Below are 18,178 nucleotides of genomic sequence, written 5' to 3'. Positions count from 1 at the left end.
AAAAAGGAAAGTATTTTTGTTATATATTCATTTTCTGTTTCATGGCATTGTAGTTTTTGGATCTAGCGTGGACTGAGAGTGACTGTGTTTTTACATGGAAATGATTAGATCACCCCGAGGCTTTCATTTCTCAGATGAATTTATGATGTTTGTCCAAGGCTTAAAAATTTCTGAAGATAGGGACACCAGGGTGGCTCAGTCCGTTGAGCGTCTGCCTGTGGCTCAGGTCATGATCCCAGGATCCTGGGATCGAGTCCCACATTGGGCTCCTTGCTCAGTGAAGAGCCTGCTTCTCCCTCTACCCCTGCTGCTCCCCCTGCTTGTGCGCGCTCTCTCTCTCTCTCTTCTTCCTCTAACCAAAAGAACATCTGAATAAGAATCATGAGAAAGTAATTTCCTTTGGGCTAGTTTTTAGCATTCACTTGAGAGTAGGTAGCAGGATTATATTTAGAACTTTGGGACCAGTGGGGAATACTAGGTAGAGATCTAAAGATTGCTTACTCAAAACATAGTTTCTTAGCTTTATTTTGTAGCTCTAAATTCACAAGTATTGGTCAAGCTATATTCATTGTAACTATAAAAAGCACCTTCCCAAATCAAATATTGAAATATTTCCTATGTTCTGTATGACTTTTGTTTTAGAGTTGGCTTTCCCAGCAGTAATGGGAATAGTTGAGAATTTACTATGTAGTATCATCTTCTCAGCTATGTATGCATAGTCCACCTCCTTGTTTTATTATTTTTATTTTATCTCTTTAGAGAGAGAGAGATGGGGGGAGAGAGGGAGAGGGAGAGAGAGAATCCCAAGCAGGCTTCATGCTCAGCACAGGGCTGATGGGGGGGGCTCAATCTCATGACCCTGAGATCATGACCTGAGCCTAAATCAAAAGTTGGACACTTAACTCACTGAGCCACCCAGGTGCCTCTTTATTATTATTATTGTTATTTAAAATTTTTATTGATTTGAGAGAGAGGGAAATTGAGAGAACGAGTGGGAGGAGTGGCAGAGGGAGAAGCAGACTCCCAGCTGAGCAGGGAGCCCGATGCGGGACTTGATCCCAGGTCCGTGGGATCATGACCTGAGCCGAAGGCAGCCGTTTAACTGACTGAGCCACCCAGGCACCTCCCTTTATTATTTTTAATAAATAAATGGAATATTGGTTTTAAGGAGCACTATATTATTTAAAAACAATATATGGAAAGTCCATTTTAATTCTACTAAGATACTCTGTCTATTGATTAACCACCTCTAATGTGTGCTCTACTTAATGTACCAGTTCATTCCATGCCTTTTATCAGTCATATGATCAGGTCTGTACTAATAAATCGTACAATATTTTTTTCACCCCTGTAGTTTTATGTTCTTTCTTTCCTTGTAGAATTAACACTGTATTTTCAAAAGATTTTCAATTATCTCCTAGAGTAATGCGTACAGGCAATAAATCCAAAGTTATTTACCTATACAAGTGACTTGTTTGCTGTTACTTCTTCATGAGCTTGGTAGATCCAAGAAGTAGGACTTTTAAAATACCTACAGGCTCCTGTAACAAAGGAAGATCTGAAACACAAATTCTAAATACAAGCAACTTGAAACAGTTCATGTAGATTGTTTCTCTTCTCACTTGATGCCTTTTATAAAGTAATGAGCAAAGTTAGTTCTCTAGAGACCCAAGATTGTGTGTTTATTCATTTAATACAGATTTATTCTGTACTGTGCCCTGATCATTTTATAGCCTCAATATTTCTGGAACCATTCTGTCAGTGCAGGTGTACTTCATCTTTATTTTGCCTTACTGCCTTCTAATTCATCTCCCATCTTTTATTACAGTGCCCCTCAAATTCATCCCTCTCCACAGCATTTAGAGTGATCTGTCTCAAATGTAAACATGACTCTGAACCACTGTTGAAAATATATTTGTGTCCAGGTATCTTAAAATTACATATAAAGCTTTCATAATCTTGACTTCTGCCAAACTCTGAAGCCCTTTCTGCTGTCTGCCCTTTTCTCTGGCATTCTGAACTGCTGGTGATGTCTTCCTCTTAGATCCCTGTATTTTAGACAAATATTTACCCTGTTGTGTGCTTCTCTCCCTTTTAGACAAATATTTACCCTGTTGTGTGCTTCTCTCCCTAGTCTTACTACAGCCTTGCATACTCTTCCTGTTTTCCTCCCTCTAACCCCTTTGAATCTGGCTAACCTCAACTGCTTTCAGTTTCAGTTCAGGCATTATCTCCAGAAAAAACATTCCTGACACCATTTATCTACATGCTTCTTTAAACCTGGGTGCCTAGCACTTACTGGGAACTCCGTAAATAATTACTGAGTAAAATAAAGACTGTTTACACAGAGATGACTTAAGAGATTGCCCCATACAGGGGCACCTGGGTGGCTCAGTCGGTTGAGCGTCCAACTCTTGATTTCAGATCAGGTCATGACCTCAGAGTTGTGAGATCGAGCCCCGTGTGGGGCTCAGTGCTGGGCTTGGAGCCCGGTCAAGATTCTCTCTCTCTCTCGCTCTCTCTCTCTCTGCTCCTCCCCCTCTCTAAAAAAAGAGAGAGAGTGAGAGAGATTGTCCCATACAGTCCAGGAGCAAAAGAAAGAGATATATAAAGAAGTAATTTACAGTTCAGGTGGTGAAGATACACTAGAAAAATCAGTAAAGTACGAAGGTAGCCCTGAAGAAAGAGACACCTATTCATCTGGGGAAGAAGAGCCATAATCAAGGATGACTTTACATAGCAGTCTGTGTCCTAAAAGATGTGAAGAAATTTATCAAGTAGTAGAGGAAAACATTTCAGGCATGTTTACACTCATCAGGGACATACACCCATAGGAAGGTTGTACACTAATAAAGGCATAAAAAATACTAATAATTTTGGAAACCATGAATAATGTTGTAGTTGAAGCTTTGGGTGTTAAGAGGTGCTGTTACAAGGTAAAGAACAGTCTGTTGTGATTTTATATGTTTCTGCTGCATTATAAAATTTTGTTTCTGATTGTTTTGTTCATTGATGTTAGGTGGATGAACTTGTGAATGAATCTTTGAGATGTTTGTATGTCTTTAACCTGGTGACATTTAGTATTTCCCAAATGGTTTGTTGAAGTTTTCTATAATTAAAAGTATTTCTTAAAGTAAATATTCAGCTAAAGATTAAGTTTAAACTCTCAATAGATAAAATGTTATTTTCTATTTTTAAGAAGGTTATAGCTTTTATCTAACCATTCTAAGTAGTCCATTTTAACTAAATATATAGATTGGCCAGCAGAACTAGACTTAGAAAGGACATCAGAGGAAGAGCAAAAAAGACTTGATGAAAGTGAAAATAACCACCTAAAGGTATGTAAAATTTACATTTAAATTTCCGATTTTATATTGTTTTTCCTGCTTTAATAATGTAACATAGTTCAAATGAAATGATCTTTTGAATGGACATATTGAAGTCATTAGATTATAATTTAATATTTAGTTTTTATAAAATTTTACAAGTTACAAAACTTAAAATATTGTTAGATTTATAGTAACTTATAGCTAAACTTCATCCTTGGAATTGAGATAAAAAAAAATTCCTGACTATTGTTTGCTTCTTCACATTTTTGTAACTTTTTATGTGATAAAGAAGGTAACATCAAATATTGAATCATATGTTTAAGCAGTTGAAATTATGAGCAGTACAATAATGATGACTACTGACTTAGATTCATGTAGAAGGAGTAATTATTCTCAGTGGTTCAAAATGTGCAGTTCTCTATTGCCAGTCACTGATGCCAAGATAAAAGATTTATTTTGCCTTGCGATCTCTGTGTAGTTGACTTCAGAGAGTGGGGTCATAAAATCAACACAATTGCCTATTGTAGAATCACACCTTCCAGGGTGGGACCTTTGTATTTGGGTAATAAACAGTAACTTTTTCAGTTATTTCATTTCAGCATAGGAAATCAGTAAGTATTATTAACATTTTTCTCATCCACTCTCAGTGGACATTATATTAGAGCTGTATATAAGCAGATAATTATAGTGATGTATAACACTATCATAGTACATAATTTGAATTAAGATTTAGGAATTTTCTTTCTGATTGATGTTAATTGATCTTGGCTCCTAATAATTGAAAATTTGCCTATTCTCTAGTTATTAATCTTTAAAGAAAACCCTCAAATGCACTGTAGGGGCTCACTATTTAAGGTATGGTGAGATAAAATGCTTTTAAGTTTGTAACATTAAAAATAATCTAATTCATTTTTTGGTAGATGTAACATGTAATGAATTGTTTATTTCAAAAAAATACTAACAAAGTTAAGTTTATGGATTTATGTTTTTCTTTTGTCTTAAGCCAGGGCGAGTTATTTGTCACTTCTTTGTTACAGTACAGTGACTTGGGAGCAGCTTAACATAGATTAAGAAATTTAACAGTTAAATTTTAATTTTCTAATTAAAATACTTGATTACTTAAGGATAAAGGTATTTCACAAACATGTATCCTGGCAGAAAAGACACGTGAAAATCAAACCCAGCAAATTAACGTTCCACTTTTGCAACTGCAAAAAAATTCTCGAGAACCAGAAATGAATAAGAAATGTGAGAGAAAGGATAATATATCTGTATATTCAGAACATCCTTCTGTGCAAAAGCGTGAGGAAACCTCGATCAAACAAGGCAAATTAGTGTGGAAAAATAATCTAAAACACATCACCAGTGAGTTAAAGCGGAAGTTCGGTGCAACTTGTGAAACACACAAAATTGCTCCTTATCCTAAGGAAGAGTCACTACGTGGTAACTTTAAAGAAGGAGCAAACTTAATGGAAATACCTTCTAACTTGACAAATGATAGACTTGATTGTGAGAAAAAGGATATATTTGCAGTGCCTGTCCCTCTAGTAGTTCAGGCATTTCCTGAACAAAAAAAGTCTCGTCTCAAATATGCTTGCCAGGCATCTTCTGATTTTTCTTTAAGTGAAAATAAATCAGACTGTGAAAATGATAACAAACCAGACACTGAGCATGCTTTTTACAAAAATAAGAGTTTTAAAAGTGATACAGAAACTAAAAAAGTAAGGAACCCACTCGCTACGTTTGAAGTGAAAGAAGACCAAGAGTTTGACGTGCAAATGGCAAAAAGTATGAACCAAAATAGCACTAATTCTAAATTAGACATTGGACGTATACCTCAGTCTAGTGATTCAGAAAGCCATTTTGACAAAAGGTTTTCCCGCTCCAATGAGGTGAGACAAATGGCTCAAATAAAGAGGCACCATAGTTCTGCCGTTACAAACATTTACAAGAAAACAAAAGTCTTGTTCCAGAAGCCATTCTGTGCAGTTAATAACAGTACTAATACCTATAGAAGTATGGAACCCAAATTAGAAAATGTGAGTTCTTCTCCACCATGTAGTTACAGAACATCAGAAGTACGTCTAAAAGAAGAATTACAGCAAGATGTTCAAAAGTTTAAGAATGAGATAGGCATGTTACAGATAGACATCTGGGATTTGGAAAAAAAGAAAGTTCAACTTCAAAAAGAGGTAGAGGTTCACTTTGCTGCTGCTCTTTTGTTTTTTCTCTTTATCAATTATCTGAGTCATTTTGATTTTCCACTTAGGAAAAAAGTTCGTGTATAACATGGGGTTGTCTAAATACGTAATTGTGTTCGGAAATAGATTATTTCTGCTATCTAAATGATAGGAGTGCAGGAAAACATTCTTATGATTGGTTTTCCTTAAGTTTCTCTGTAAGTCTCCCAAGTGGCATATGACCTGGGAAACTAATTGAGCTATGCACCATGTGACCTCATGAACCAGAGTAACCGTAAAGAAAATTCCTTAAAAAATGCAATTATCGGGGCACCTGGGGTGGCTCAGTCGCTAAGCATCTGCCTTCGGCTCAGGTCATGATCCCGGGGTCCTAAGATCGAGCCCCGCATTGGGCTCCCTGCTCAGCGGGAAGCCTGCTTCTCCCTCTCCCACTCCCCCTGCTTGTGTTCCCTCTCTCGCTGTGTCTTTCTCTGTCAAATAAATAAATAAAATCTTAAAAAAAAAACAAACTTAAAAAAATGCAATTATCTTGGCACATCTGGGTGGCACAGTTGAGCATCCGACTCTTGGTTTTGGCTTGGGTTGTGATCTCAGGTTCATGAGAGTGAGCCCCGCGTTGGGCTCTGTGCTCAGCGTGGAGTGTGCTTTAGTTTCTCTCTCCTTCTCCCTCTGCCCTTCCTGCTCATGCTCTCTATCTAAAATAAATAAATCTTTAAAAAAGATATATAATAATCTCTAGTGTTGTTTTATTTTTTTAACATTTATTTATTTATTTGAGAGAGAGCACATGTGTGTGCACGAGCATGACCCGGGGGAGAGGCAGAGGGAGAGAGAAAGGGAGAAGCAGACTCTCTGCTGAGCAGGGAGCCTGACATGGGGCTCCATCCCAGGCCCCTGGGATCATGACCTGAGCTGAAGGCAGACGCTTAACGCTGAGCCATCCAGGTGCCCCATCTCTAGGGTTTTTATTCTTATCTATTGGCTTAAATATAAATTGCATTTCCATAAACAATAAAATGGGAAAGAAGCAATGACTATGAGAAAGGATATAAACAAGTATTTCAGCTAAACCTATTTATTGTTTCAGTATGTGCAATCTTTTCTGCTTTGTACTCACTCTTGGAACTTAGCATTCCAACAGGACCACTTTGAGATATTTTTAATAACAAATATTTGTATTATCACTTTTTTCCTCCACCTGTTTTTTAAACAGACTCTTTTTTTAAGATTTATTTATTTATTTAGAGAGCATGAGCAAGGGGAGGGGCAAAGGGAGAGAGAGAGAGAGAGAGAGGGAGAGAGAGAGACGGAGAGAAGTAGACTCCCCACTGAGCTTGGAGCCTGATGCGGGGCTCAATCCCACAACCCTGAGATCATGAGCTGAGTCAAAATCAAGAGTCAGAGGCCCAACTGACTGAGCCACCCAGGCGCCCCCCTCCACTTTTTTTTTTTTGTCACCATTCTCACATGTTTCTCTTGAGTCAAACGTTCATATTATGTTTAATAAAATATGGTACATTTTGACATGTATGATTTTTATAATGTAGGTAGCATAAACCTTCCGAAACCCTCAGTATTTAACTCAAAGGGAGAAAACTGACTTTTGAGGTGAATTGAGTTTTAAAAATAGACAAAAATCTAGAGATATCCTCCTTTAAAAGAAAATGTAGCTAAGCACCTTGTCCCCAATTAAGATATTAAATTACTGTGCCCGTGTCATACTTTTAATGTATCTGATTAATTTAATGAATTTGTTTGATAACTTACCTGATTCAGCATTAAAGAATTGTATCATCTCTTTTGGTGCCATAAGATGCTAGGTAATGCCACTTTAGGAACTTCGGACAAGTCCTTTAACCTTTTTTGGTTCTACTCCCATTGATCAGTGGAAAATGGGATTAAAGTTGATAATTACTTTTATACCCTCTAGCTATAAAAGTTTATGATAACCATGAATGTGGAATTTGGGGAGCATTACTCATTTCCCAAAATTCTACACTAATATCAGTTTCACTCTGTTCTTTTTGTGTTGTGGTGAACTTTGGTTCCTATATTTTAATGAACACTGCCACTTTTTTGATAACCCTAGGATCCAAATGAAAAAAGAATTGTAAAAGGCAATTGGCGAAAAAATAGCTCAGTGCAGAAAGAGGAAAACTCTTTGCCCCTGGAGCTCCACAATGTCACATCCTTTCAATATGGCTGTTTTTGCAAAATCCAGGTGGTCACGACAGACGAGGACAAATTTTGTGTCTTTGTCTTTTTATTTCTTTGTATCTGCTGGTCAGATGGGGTGGGGTGGGAATGTTAGGTAGCAAAGCGTGGATATGAATACAAAATTAAGAAAGCCCTTTTTCAAATTTTGGAAAATTCTGCTGTTTTAATTAATTAATTATTTTTTAAAGATTTTATTTCTTTGTCAGAGCGAGAGAGAGAGCGCGCAAGCAGGAGGAGCGTCAGGCAGAGGGAGAAGCAGGCTTCCCGCTGAGCAAGGAGCCTGATGCAAGGCTCGATCCCAGGACCCTGGATGAGACCCGAGCTGAAGGCAGACGCTTAACCAACTGAGCCACCCATGCGTCCCAATTCTGCTGTTTTTATTCAAACGGAAATGAAGCAGAACTTATAAAAATTGCAATTATTTATAATGATAAAGTTAAACACAAAATGTTTTTATCGATTAAAATTATGACAAACTAAGAGTCAAATGATATAATTAATGAAAAAAAGTTCTGGGATGACTGGGTGGCTCAGTCCTTAAGAGTCTGCCTTCGGCTCAGGTCTGATCCCAGGGTCCTGGGATCGGGTTCCGCATCAGGCTCCCTGCTCAGCGGGGAGCCTGCTTCTCCCTCTGTCTGTACCTCCCTCCCCCTGCTTGTGCTCTCTCTCTGATAAATAAATAAATAAAACCTTTAAGAAATTTATAATTAATGAAAAAAAGTTCTTTTTAATGAATAAAGTAGTAACAATTATCCTTAGTATCAAATTTCCATTAAAGATTAATGAAGAAAAGAAGAGACACCAAAGTAATGAGACGGCAGTATTAGAAAACCTGTATGCTGTCGCTGCTGCTGCTGCTAGACTAATTCAACAAAGAGAGAGTGGGAAAACTGAAAACCACCTCTTTCCTGTTGGGAAAAAGGAAGATGCTGATGGGTAAGCCTGTGGCAATATTTAAATAGTAGGTAATTATTATTTTCCTATAAAACAAATTCTAGTTGGAGCTAACATTCATGATTAACAAATTTTATATTTTTAGTAAGAATAGTCCATCCTGGGTGCGAATCAGAAAAATGCAAATAACGAGATATCATTTTTTGCAGTCATAGTGATAAATATTTTATTAAAAAAATAATAACCAAAGTTAGCAAATGTGAGGAAAAAGGCATTCCTATACACTGTTGTTAGATGAAATTGGTAAATCCTTTCTGAAGGGTGATTTAGCAGTGTGTTTCAAAAATTTTAAATATGCTGTCCCTTTTTTAAATTTATTTTTTAATTTTTTTAAAAGATTTTATTTCTTTACTTGACAGAGAGAGACACAGCGAGAGAGGGAACACAAGCAGGGGGAATGGGAGAGGGAGAAGCAGGCTTCCTGCGGAGCAGGGAGCCCAATGCGGGGCTCGATCCCGGCACCCAGGGATCATAACCTGAGCCGAAGGCGGACGCTTAATGACTGAGTCACACAGGCGCCCCATATGCTGTCCCTTTATTCCAATGTTTCATTGCCAGGACTAGATCCTATAGGAAAACATGACTTGTGTAAACACACACACACACACACACACACACACACACACACACACGAACACATTCTAAGGACATTTATTGTACATTATTGTATATATAAAATATGACAGATATGTTAAGGATATTTATTATAGCATTCTCATATCAAAAAGTTGGAGATAGTCTAAATAGCCATCAATAAGGAAGTAAGTTGTCACCCCTATGAGACAATGTAATATACGACCATTTGAAAAAATGAGTTTAGGTCTACAGTGTACTGATTGTTTAACAAAGTATATTTAAAGTGTTCGGTTTGGTGTCATTTCTTATGCAAATTTTAGAATGCTTTTAATATCTGCTGAGTTGCAAAAGGAAGTTACCTGCTACACTGGCACTCTACCTTATTACCAACAAAATTGCTAGCTATTAGGTTTTTGGTTTTGGTTCCGTTGAGCTTGAGTGTTCAAATGTTGGACCCTCAAATTGATCTGAGTATTACCAAGAGATTTCGTATGTCAGCTTGTCCCATATTCTATATAAACATTTGATTTGATGATCCTTGTGCTATAAACCAAGATGTTCCTAATGCAGTGAATCTTCTATTGAAGGGACCTTGCATGCATGCTATTAACCTTCCTTTTTAAAGAGAATATATTTCTATATGCACCACACCAAATTTTTCAACAGTGACTTCATATTATATAATTTACGAAAATTCATTTTACAAAATAGGAATATTTTCTGCATTCCAAACCCCTTATACTTCTCTTATAGAATTTTATTTTTTTTAATTTTTTAAATTTCATTTTTTTAAAAATATTTTATTTATTTATTTGACAGAGAGAGAGAGACAGCGAGAGAGGGAACACAAGCAGGGGGAGTGGGAGAGGGAGAAGCAGGCTTCCCACCGAGCAGGGAGCCCGATGTGGGGCTCGATCCCAGAACCCTGAGACCATGACCTGAGCTGAAGGCAGATGCTTAAAAACTGAGCTACCCAGGCGCCCCTCTTATAGAATTTTAATATGACTAATTATTTCGGATATATCCTGGAGTTAGATGATTTTTATCAAGCATGAAATATTGCTGTTGAAACTTAATAGTTTTTCCATGGTCTTTCTAAGCATGAGAAAAAGTGATAATCAGGTTATATAATATTATATATATATTATATATCTAGAGAATTTTTAAGGAGTCTTTTGGTTTTATTGTTTTGTGAATTATTTAATGCCTTGGTCTGCCTTTTTTTTTAAGATTTTATTTATATTAGAGAGAGAGAGTGCGTGGTGGGGGAGAGGGACAAGCGGACTTGGCACTGGGAGCAGAGCCCCATGCGGGGCTCGATCCCACAACCCTGAGAGTATGACCTGAGCCAAAATCAAGAGGTTTAACCAACTGAGCCACCCAGGTGCCCCCTTGGTCTGGCATTTTTTTAAAAAAACATTTAGTGATACATGTATGTAATTTGAAAAACTATATTACAAAATATATTACAGAAATACTACATCATCCTTGTGTAAGGATTGAACTAAACAAGAAAATTAAATCATCTATGATCATTCCTCTTAGCTATGAAATCCTTAAAAGAACCATGTACACTCACTGATCCTGATTTACCTCCTATTCATTCTTGAATTCTCTCTAGTAATTTTCACTCCCACTACTCCAGAATTGATTTTTCAAAGGTTACCACTGATTTTCACTTGAATAAATCTAGACATAATTTCTTAGATCTCATTTTATTTGACCTATCAGCAATATTTGACCCAATGGAGAACTCTCTTCTCCAAAATTCTGTGTTCATTTAGCTTTCAGGATATCACTCACTCACCTGGTTTTCTCCCTGCCTTTCTAGTCTGTACATCTCAGCCTGATTTGCTTCTTTCTCCTCATTCCCCACCTCTTACTTACACATTGACATCTTCCAGGAATCAGTCCTTGATTTTCTTTCTCTTGACTTTTACTATCTTGTATATTCTAATGATCTTCAGGTTTATATCTCCAGCCCAAATCTCTCTGCATAATTCCAGACCTACATTTCAAACTGCCTATTTGATAGCTCTTTGGGATAGCTATTGAGTATTAGGATCTTAACATGTCCAAAATCGAACTACTGATATTCTTTCTTATACCTGCCCTTCTTGTCTTTCCTAATTGAGTTAATGACAGTTCTTCCAGTTGCTCTGCCAGAAAACTTGGTATCATCTTTGACTCATGTCTTTTTCTTTTTCATACATGTCACATCTAAACTGTCAACAGATCTTGTCAAGTCTTCAAACTATATCCAAGAGCCAAACACATCTTCCATGACCAAGCCACTATCATCTGTTGTGTGTATAAGTGTAATAATTAACTAATTGGTCTTCTTGTTTGTTCTTTTGTCTTTTCTCTGTTTCCATTAATTCTAAACACAGTGGATCTATTAAAACGTAAGTCAGATTATGTCTTCCTCTGCTCAAAACCTAATTGCCTCCTATTTCACTCAGAGTACATGCCAAAGTTTTCTAACACCTACAAGGCCTTGTATGATCTGTTCATCTTGGTCTCTCCCTATCCCTTACTGCCTCACTCCTATTTTCTGTCCCTTTCACGCTGTCCAGCCACACTGAATTTCTCACTTTTTTTCCCCCCTCACTATAAACATTTCGAGCATCCCTCTGTACTTGCTGTTGACTCTATCTGGAGTGCTTTTCCCTCCAATACCCTCCTGTCTTGCTAGCTCCTTGCTCCTTCCTTTTTTTTTTTTCCCCCCTTCAATTTTTTGCTTAAAAGTTACTTTCTTAGCAAGGCCTTTCTTGGTTATCCTGATTACCTCTTTCCCTACAGCACATCAAAATTTGATTTCTCTGCTTTAGTTTTTCTCCTCTAGTACTATCTTGCCTGTGTAGTTTATTGTTATTGTGTTTACTTCACTCATGAGTAGGATTTTTATCTGTTCATCGCCATGTCCTCAGTGCCTAGAAAATGTTCTAGCATATATAGTTCTATTCAACAAATGTTTATTGAGTGAATGGAGTTTAACCTGCATGTATTGTTTTTTAACATCATTGAACTAACTCTCGCTTAAACAAAAAAAAGGTTTGATATGGGTCCATTCTGACAATTTAATCTGTCAGTTGAATGTATTTTTTTTATTTTGGGGGGGCCCAATATTGTGGTTACTTGCTATTTATTGGTTTTACTGGTATTTATGTTAGTTTTAATTATGGTAAAATGGATCAGAGGAATAGCAAACTTCATTTATATTTTATTAAGGAAAATGAATATGGTGGTAAATTATAGGACTTTAAAAATTCTTGCCAAAGGATTATGAGCCCTCAGTATCTGAAATAAAAAGATGAAGTTGGAATTTATTGCCTACTGGTGATAGACCTATGCTGGTCACTTACAGTCTTTTCTGACAGAGCAGTCTGCTATTCTTATACAGGGTTTTGGGAAGAGTAGAGTTGAAGGTTTGGGGGACTTTCAGAGAATAAAGTGGTTTGTCATCATCTGAAACACCATGGTAATTTGGGTGAGACTCTTGTTGATTGGTTGGCACACGAGGAATGTGTATGGAATGGTTTTGTCTCCTACTGGCTTTCTTTTAGAAGGGAGGAGCTGACATTGCTTGGTGGGTGAGTGAGGCCAGTGGGCATTGATCAGTCACACACATTTAAAACTGGTTGTGGTGGCTTCTTGTTCCCATGGCTTCATATTTGGGTTCCTCCCCAAGTTTGAGGTGACTTTAACATCTATAGATGTTTTCTATTTAAAAGTTGCTTCTATCAGTTGTGTTCAAAATGAAAGCTATTTCATATTCTGTATAGATTTATTTTTGAGATTTGGGTTAAGAAGAATTGTTTAATAATTGCCTTCAGGAAGATCCTTCTTTTTTGGATGTTAAATTTTAACTAGAAGAGTTATCTGTGTAACAGTTTTAAAACAATAATTGCTAGCTCTGTTTTTGTTTTCAGTGCTCTTAGGGGCTCATGTTCAATTCCTAAATTAATAATCTCCTGTGGGAAATTTCAGTCTTTTGTGAATTTATGTAGCTATAGGCTGCTCATATTCTCTTGCATACATTTAGTCCATGAAAAAGTAATTATAATTTTCTGTTGGTAAATCTAGCTTTTTATATTAGGATTAAATACTAGGCTAAAAGTATACAAAAGTTACCAAATCATTTTCTTTAAAAAAATTTAAAATTTTTTTAATTTATTTGTAAGACAGAGAGAGAGAAAGAGAGCGAGAGTGAGCGCACAAGCAGGAGGGAGGGGCAGAGGGAGAGGTAGAAGCTCAGTAGGGAGCCTGGTGCAGGGCTGGATCCCAGGACCTGGAGATTATGACCTGAGCCGAACGCAGACACTTAACCGACTGAGCCACCCAGGCACCCCCAAATCATTTTATTTTCAAACAAAATTAACCAGGTTATTGCTATTTTTGAGTGATATATATAGGGACATATGAGTATTTTTGAATTTTCTCCAGATTTATTGAGGTATAATTGACAGATAACTGTGTAAGTCTAAGGTATACCTATATTAATTTAATACACTTTTATATAGTAAAATGGTAATAGTGTTAATAACTCCATCATCTCACATAATTATCATTTCTTTTTTAGCAACTCTCTTAGCAACTTTCAAATATATAATACAGTACTGTTAACTGTAATCACCATTCTGTACATTAGACCCTCAGAACTTACTACTCTTGTAACAGGAAGCTTGTATCCTTTGGCCAATATCTACCCATTTCCCACAGCCTCCTACCCCTGGCAAGCACCAGGATGTAAATTTGTTGTTGTTTTGTTTTTTTTTAAGTTTCTACATGTAAGTCAGATCATACAGTATTTGTCTTTTTGTGTATCTTATTTCATTTAGCATAATTCCCTCCAGGTTCATTTATGTTGTTGCAAATGGCAAGGTTTCCCTCTTTTTTGTGGCTAAAATATTCCATTGTAAATATATACCACATTTTTTAAACCCATGGATCCATTGATGGACACTTAGTTTGCTTCCCTGTTTGGCTATTGTAAATAATGCTGCAGTAAACAGGGTTGCAGATACCTGTTTGAGATGATTTCATTTCCATCAGAAATGTTCCCAGAAATGGGATTACTGCATCATATGATAGTTCTATTTTTAGTTTTTTGAGGAACCTCCACAGTGTTTTGCATAGTGGCTGTACCAATTTACAGTCCCATAATGGTGTACAAGGATTCCCTTTTCTGTACATCTTTGCCAGTGGTATCTCTTGTCTTTTTGATGAAAGCCGTTTAACAGGTGTGAGGTGATAGATATATCATTGTGGCTTTGATATGCGTTTCCCTGTTGAATAGTGTTGTTGAGCCCCTTTTTTGGTACCGTTGGCCATTTGAGTATCTTCTGAGGAAAGCTGTCTATAAAGGTGCTTTGCTGAGTTCTTATTTGAATTATTTGTTTTTTGCTGTTGAATTGTGTGATCTCCTTACATATTTTAGATATTAACCTTTTTTCAGATATGTGGTTTGCAGATATTTTCTTCCATTCTGTAGGTTGCCTTTTCATTATGTTACTAGTTTATTTTTGTTTTTTAGATTTTATTTAAATTCAAGTTAGTTAACTTATATTGTATTATTAGTTTCAGGGCTGGACTTTAGTGATTCATCACTTGCATGTAATACCCAAATCTCATCACAAGTGCCCTCCATGATGCCCATCACCCAGTTACAGCATCTTCCCACCCACTTCCCCTCCAGCAGCCCTCAGTTTGTTTCCTGTAGTTAAGAGTCTCTTATGGTTTGCCTCCCTCTCTGTTTTTATCTTATTTTTCCCTTCCTTCACCTATACTTGACGTAAATGGAACTAGACTGTTGCTTGTTTCTTTTACTGTGGAGAAACATTGTTCCATTGTTTTTGCTTTTGTTGCTTGTACTTTGTTTTTGTTTTTGTTTTTTTTTAAAGATTTTATTTATTTATTTGAGAGAGAGAATGAGAGAGAGAGAGAGAGAGCACATGAGAGGGGGAAGGGTCAGAGGGAGAAGCAGACTCCCTGCCGAGCAGGGAGCCCGATGTGGGACTCGATCCCGGGACTCCAGGATCATGACCTGAGCTGAAGGCAGTTGCTCAACCAACTGAGCCACCCAGGCGCCCCTGTTGCTTGTACTTTGGATGTCATATCCAAAATCATTGCCAAGATCAATGTCAGGGAGTGTTTTCCGTTTTCTTGTAGGAGTTTTATGGCTTAAGGTTGTCCATTTAAGTCTTTAATCAGTTTGGGTTAATTTTTGTGAGTGATGTAAGTGAGGGGTCCAGTTTCATTCTTTTGCATGTGAATATCCAGTTTTCTCAGCATCATTTATTGAAGAGATTATCTTTTCTTCTTTAAGTGTTCTTGACTATATGCATGGGTTTATTTTTGGGTTCTTGATTCTGTTTCACTGGTCTTTGTGTTTGTTTTGATGCAAGTTCCATATACTGTTTTGGTGACTATAGCTTTGTAACAGTTTGAAAACAGGAAGTGTGTTGCTTCCACTTTGTTTTTCTTTCTCAGGACTGCTTTGGCGGTTTGGGGTCTTTTCTGTTCCATATAAATTTAAGGATTGTTTTTCCTATTTCTGTGAGAAATGTCACTGGAATTTTGACAGAGATTGCATTGAATCTGTAGATGGCTTTGAATAATGTGGATATGTAATATTAATTTTTCCAATCCATAAACAATGAGATATCTTCCTATTTGTGTCTCTGCTCTTTCTTTTATCAAAGTCTTGTAGTTTTTAGTGTACATATCTTTCACCTCCTTGATTGGATAATTTGAAAGTGTTAAAATTTGAAAATTTTAAATTCACAGATTTTTCTTTGATCCCTTTTAGTGTCAGTGATTTCTATTGTTTTTTTTTGCATTTCATTCACTATATTATTCGGCTCCAGAATTTTTGTTTAATTCTTTTTTACTATTTCCAGCTCTTTTTCAAAAAAAGATTTTATTAATTTATTTGAGAGAGAGAGAAAGAGAGCAAGTCAGGGGAGGGACAGAGAGAGGGTGAGAGAATCTCAAGCAGACCCAGGGCTCGATCCCACGACCCTGAGATTATGACCTGAGCCGAAATCAAGAGTCAGACACTTAACTGACTGAGCGACCCAGGTGCCCTTCCAATGCTTTATTAAACTTCTCATTTTATTCATATAGTGTTTTTCTCATTTTATTGAATTGGCTTTTTTTTTAAAGATTTTACTTATTTATTTTAGAGAGAGCGTGTGTGTGAGTGGGGGGAATAGCAGAGGGAGAGGGACAAGCAGACTCTGCACTGAGCGTAAGCAGGATGCATAGCTGGATCTCATGACCTGAGACAGAATCAAGAGTCAGACGCTTAACTGACTGAGCCACCCAGGCACCCCTGAATTGGCTTTTTGTGTTTTCTTGTAGCTCATTAAGTTTCCTTAGAACTGCTATTTTGAATTCTTTTTTGGATAAATTACAGATCTCCATGTGTTTGTGATCAATTACTGGAAGATTTGGTGTCATATATCCTTGACTTTTTATATTCTTTGAAGTTTGGCATTGCTGTCTTTGCTTTTGAAGTAGCCTTTAACGACTACCTTTCCAATGTGTCCAAACCTGATTTTCTTTTGCTCTGGTGGTGTGCCGGAACTTTTCTGCAGGAAATCTGGTTTTCCAAAAAGTCTCTCTCATCCATGGGTGATTATCTAAGACAGTGTTTTCCAGGGGCTCCCAGATGTGGCTGAGAGGAAGGGGCTGGAACCAGTTTATGGGCTATTGCTGGGTCCACAGCTGGACAGGTAGTGAGTGTGCCCGTTAGCCGATGCATGGGTAGGCAAGACTTTTCCTAGGTCCCTTGGTGTATGGTCCTTGATTCCACAGCTCCTACAAAGAGATCCATAGCAGTTTTGTCCCCACAAATGACATTGTATTGTAATTGTATATTTACCTGTCTTTGAAGCAAGGGATGTGTATTTCCTTGTATATGGTTGGATTTCATAACTGTTCTGTGAATAATAAATGTTGAGATGGGTACCAGAATTTTACAAAAAAATTGTTTTTATCCTTTACTAGTAAAATTATTAGAAAACATGGGCTCTTTAATGGATATTTTAACTGGATTTTTTAAAGTAGTGATCCTGGTTTGCATATGAAGGAAGTAAGGAAAGATGAAAATGAAAAATGGACATCAGAAGTATCTGTGATTACACCAGGGCTTGAGAAGGCTGATTCCCTACCTTCTCGTCCAGTACATGTGAATGATGACAGCACTTCAAGTGAAATGGATCAGGATGAAGTAAGGTAAAATCTATAAATTCTTTATTTCCCTCTGAAGGAAGTTTAGCAGTGATTACTTTTTATGGAAATAAAACGCTGTCGTGTAGGTACAGGCTAAGGCAAGAAATACTCAAGTATATCAGATACACTGCTTGAAAGGTTAAGATGAGGACAAGTGACTTTGACAAGGAGCAGTTTCAATAGTCACCATGGAAGCTGGACTGTAATGAAGAAGTATAAAGAACTCCTTAGAGAATTTTTACGGGGAAAGGTAATAGAGAAATGGATGATAACTGAAAAAGAATGTGGAATTCAAGGGAATTTTCTTTGTTTTTTAATTTTAAGATGGGAGCTTTTAGAGTACATTTGTATGCTGCTGGAAAGGATCCAATAGAGAGAGACACGGTTATTTAATTTTGTTTGCATTTCCAAATATTAGAAAGCTTATTGATTGTATTACATTATCTTTTTTTTTAAAGATTTTTAATTTTTTATTTGACAGAGAGAGAGTACAAGGAGGGGTAGCGGCAGGCAGAGGCAGAGGCAGAGGGAGAGGGAGAAGCAGGCTCCCTGCCTAGCAGGGAGCCTGATGTGGGGCTCGATCCCAGGATCCCAGGATCATGACCTGAGGCGGAGGCACCCAGGCGCCCCTATTTTAAGATTTTTTTATTTGCTTGACACAGA

The 18,178-nt window shown here is 37.1% G+C and overlaps 1 protein-coding gene across 1 annotated transcript in view; it reads left to right on the top strand.

The window, feature by feature from the left end:
• Positions 1–18,178, top strand: part of LOC123323659 (ankyrin repeat domain-containing protein 26-like) — a gene marked incomplete at its 3' end in the record, with an annotated part of 24,097 nt that overhangs the window by 3,786 nt on the left and 2,133 nt on the right. The window contains exons 4-6 of the mRNA XM_044912107.1: positions 3,256–3,338; positions 8,526–8,683; positions 17,348–17,518. Coding sequence (XP_044768042.1) covers positions 3,256–3,338; positions 8,526–8,683; positions 17,348–17,518 — 412 coding nt within the window. The remainder of the gene's footprint in view (positions 1–3,255; positions 3,339–8,525; positions 8,684–17,347; positions 17,519–18,178) is intronic.

Source organism: Neomonachus schauinslandi, unplaced genomic scaffold (genome assembly GCF_002201575.2).
Source record: "Neomonachus schauinslandi unplaced genomic scaffold, ASM220157v2 HiC_scaffold_142, whole genome shotgun sequence".
NCBI classification, from domain to species: Eukaryota; Metazoa; Chordata; class Mammalia; order Carnivora; family Phocidae; genus Neomonachus; species Neomonachus schauinslandi.
The sequence above is the reverse complement of the archived record's forward strand: the minus strand, read 5'-3'. Positions and strand labels throughout refer to the sequence as shown.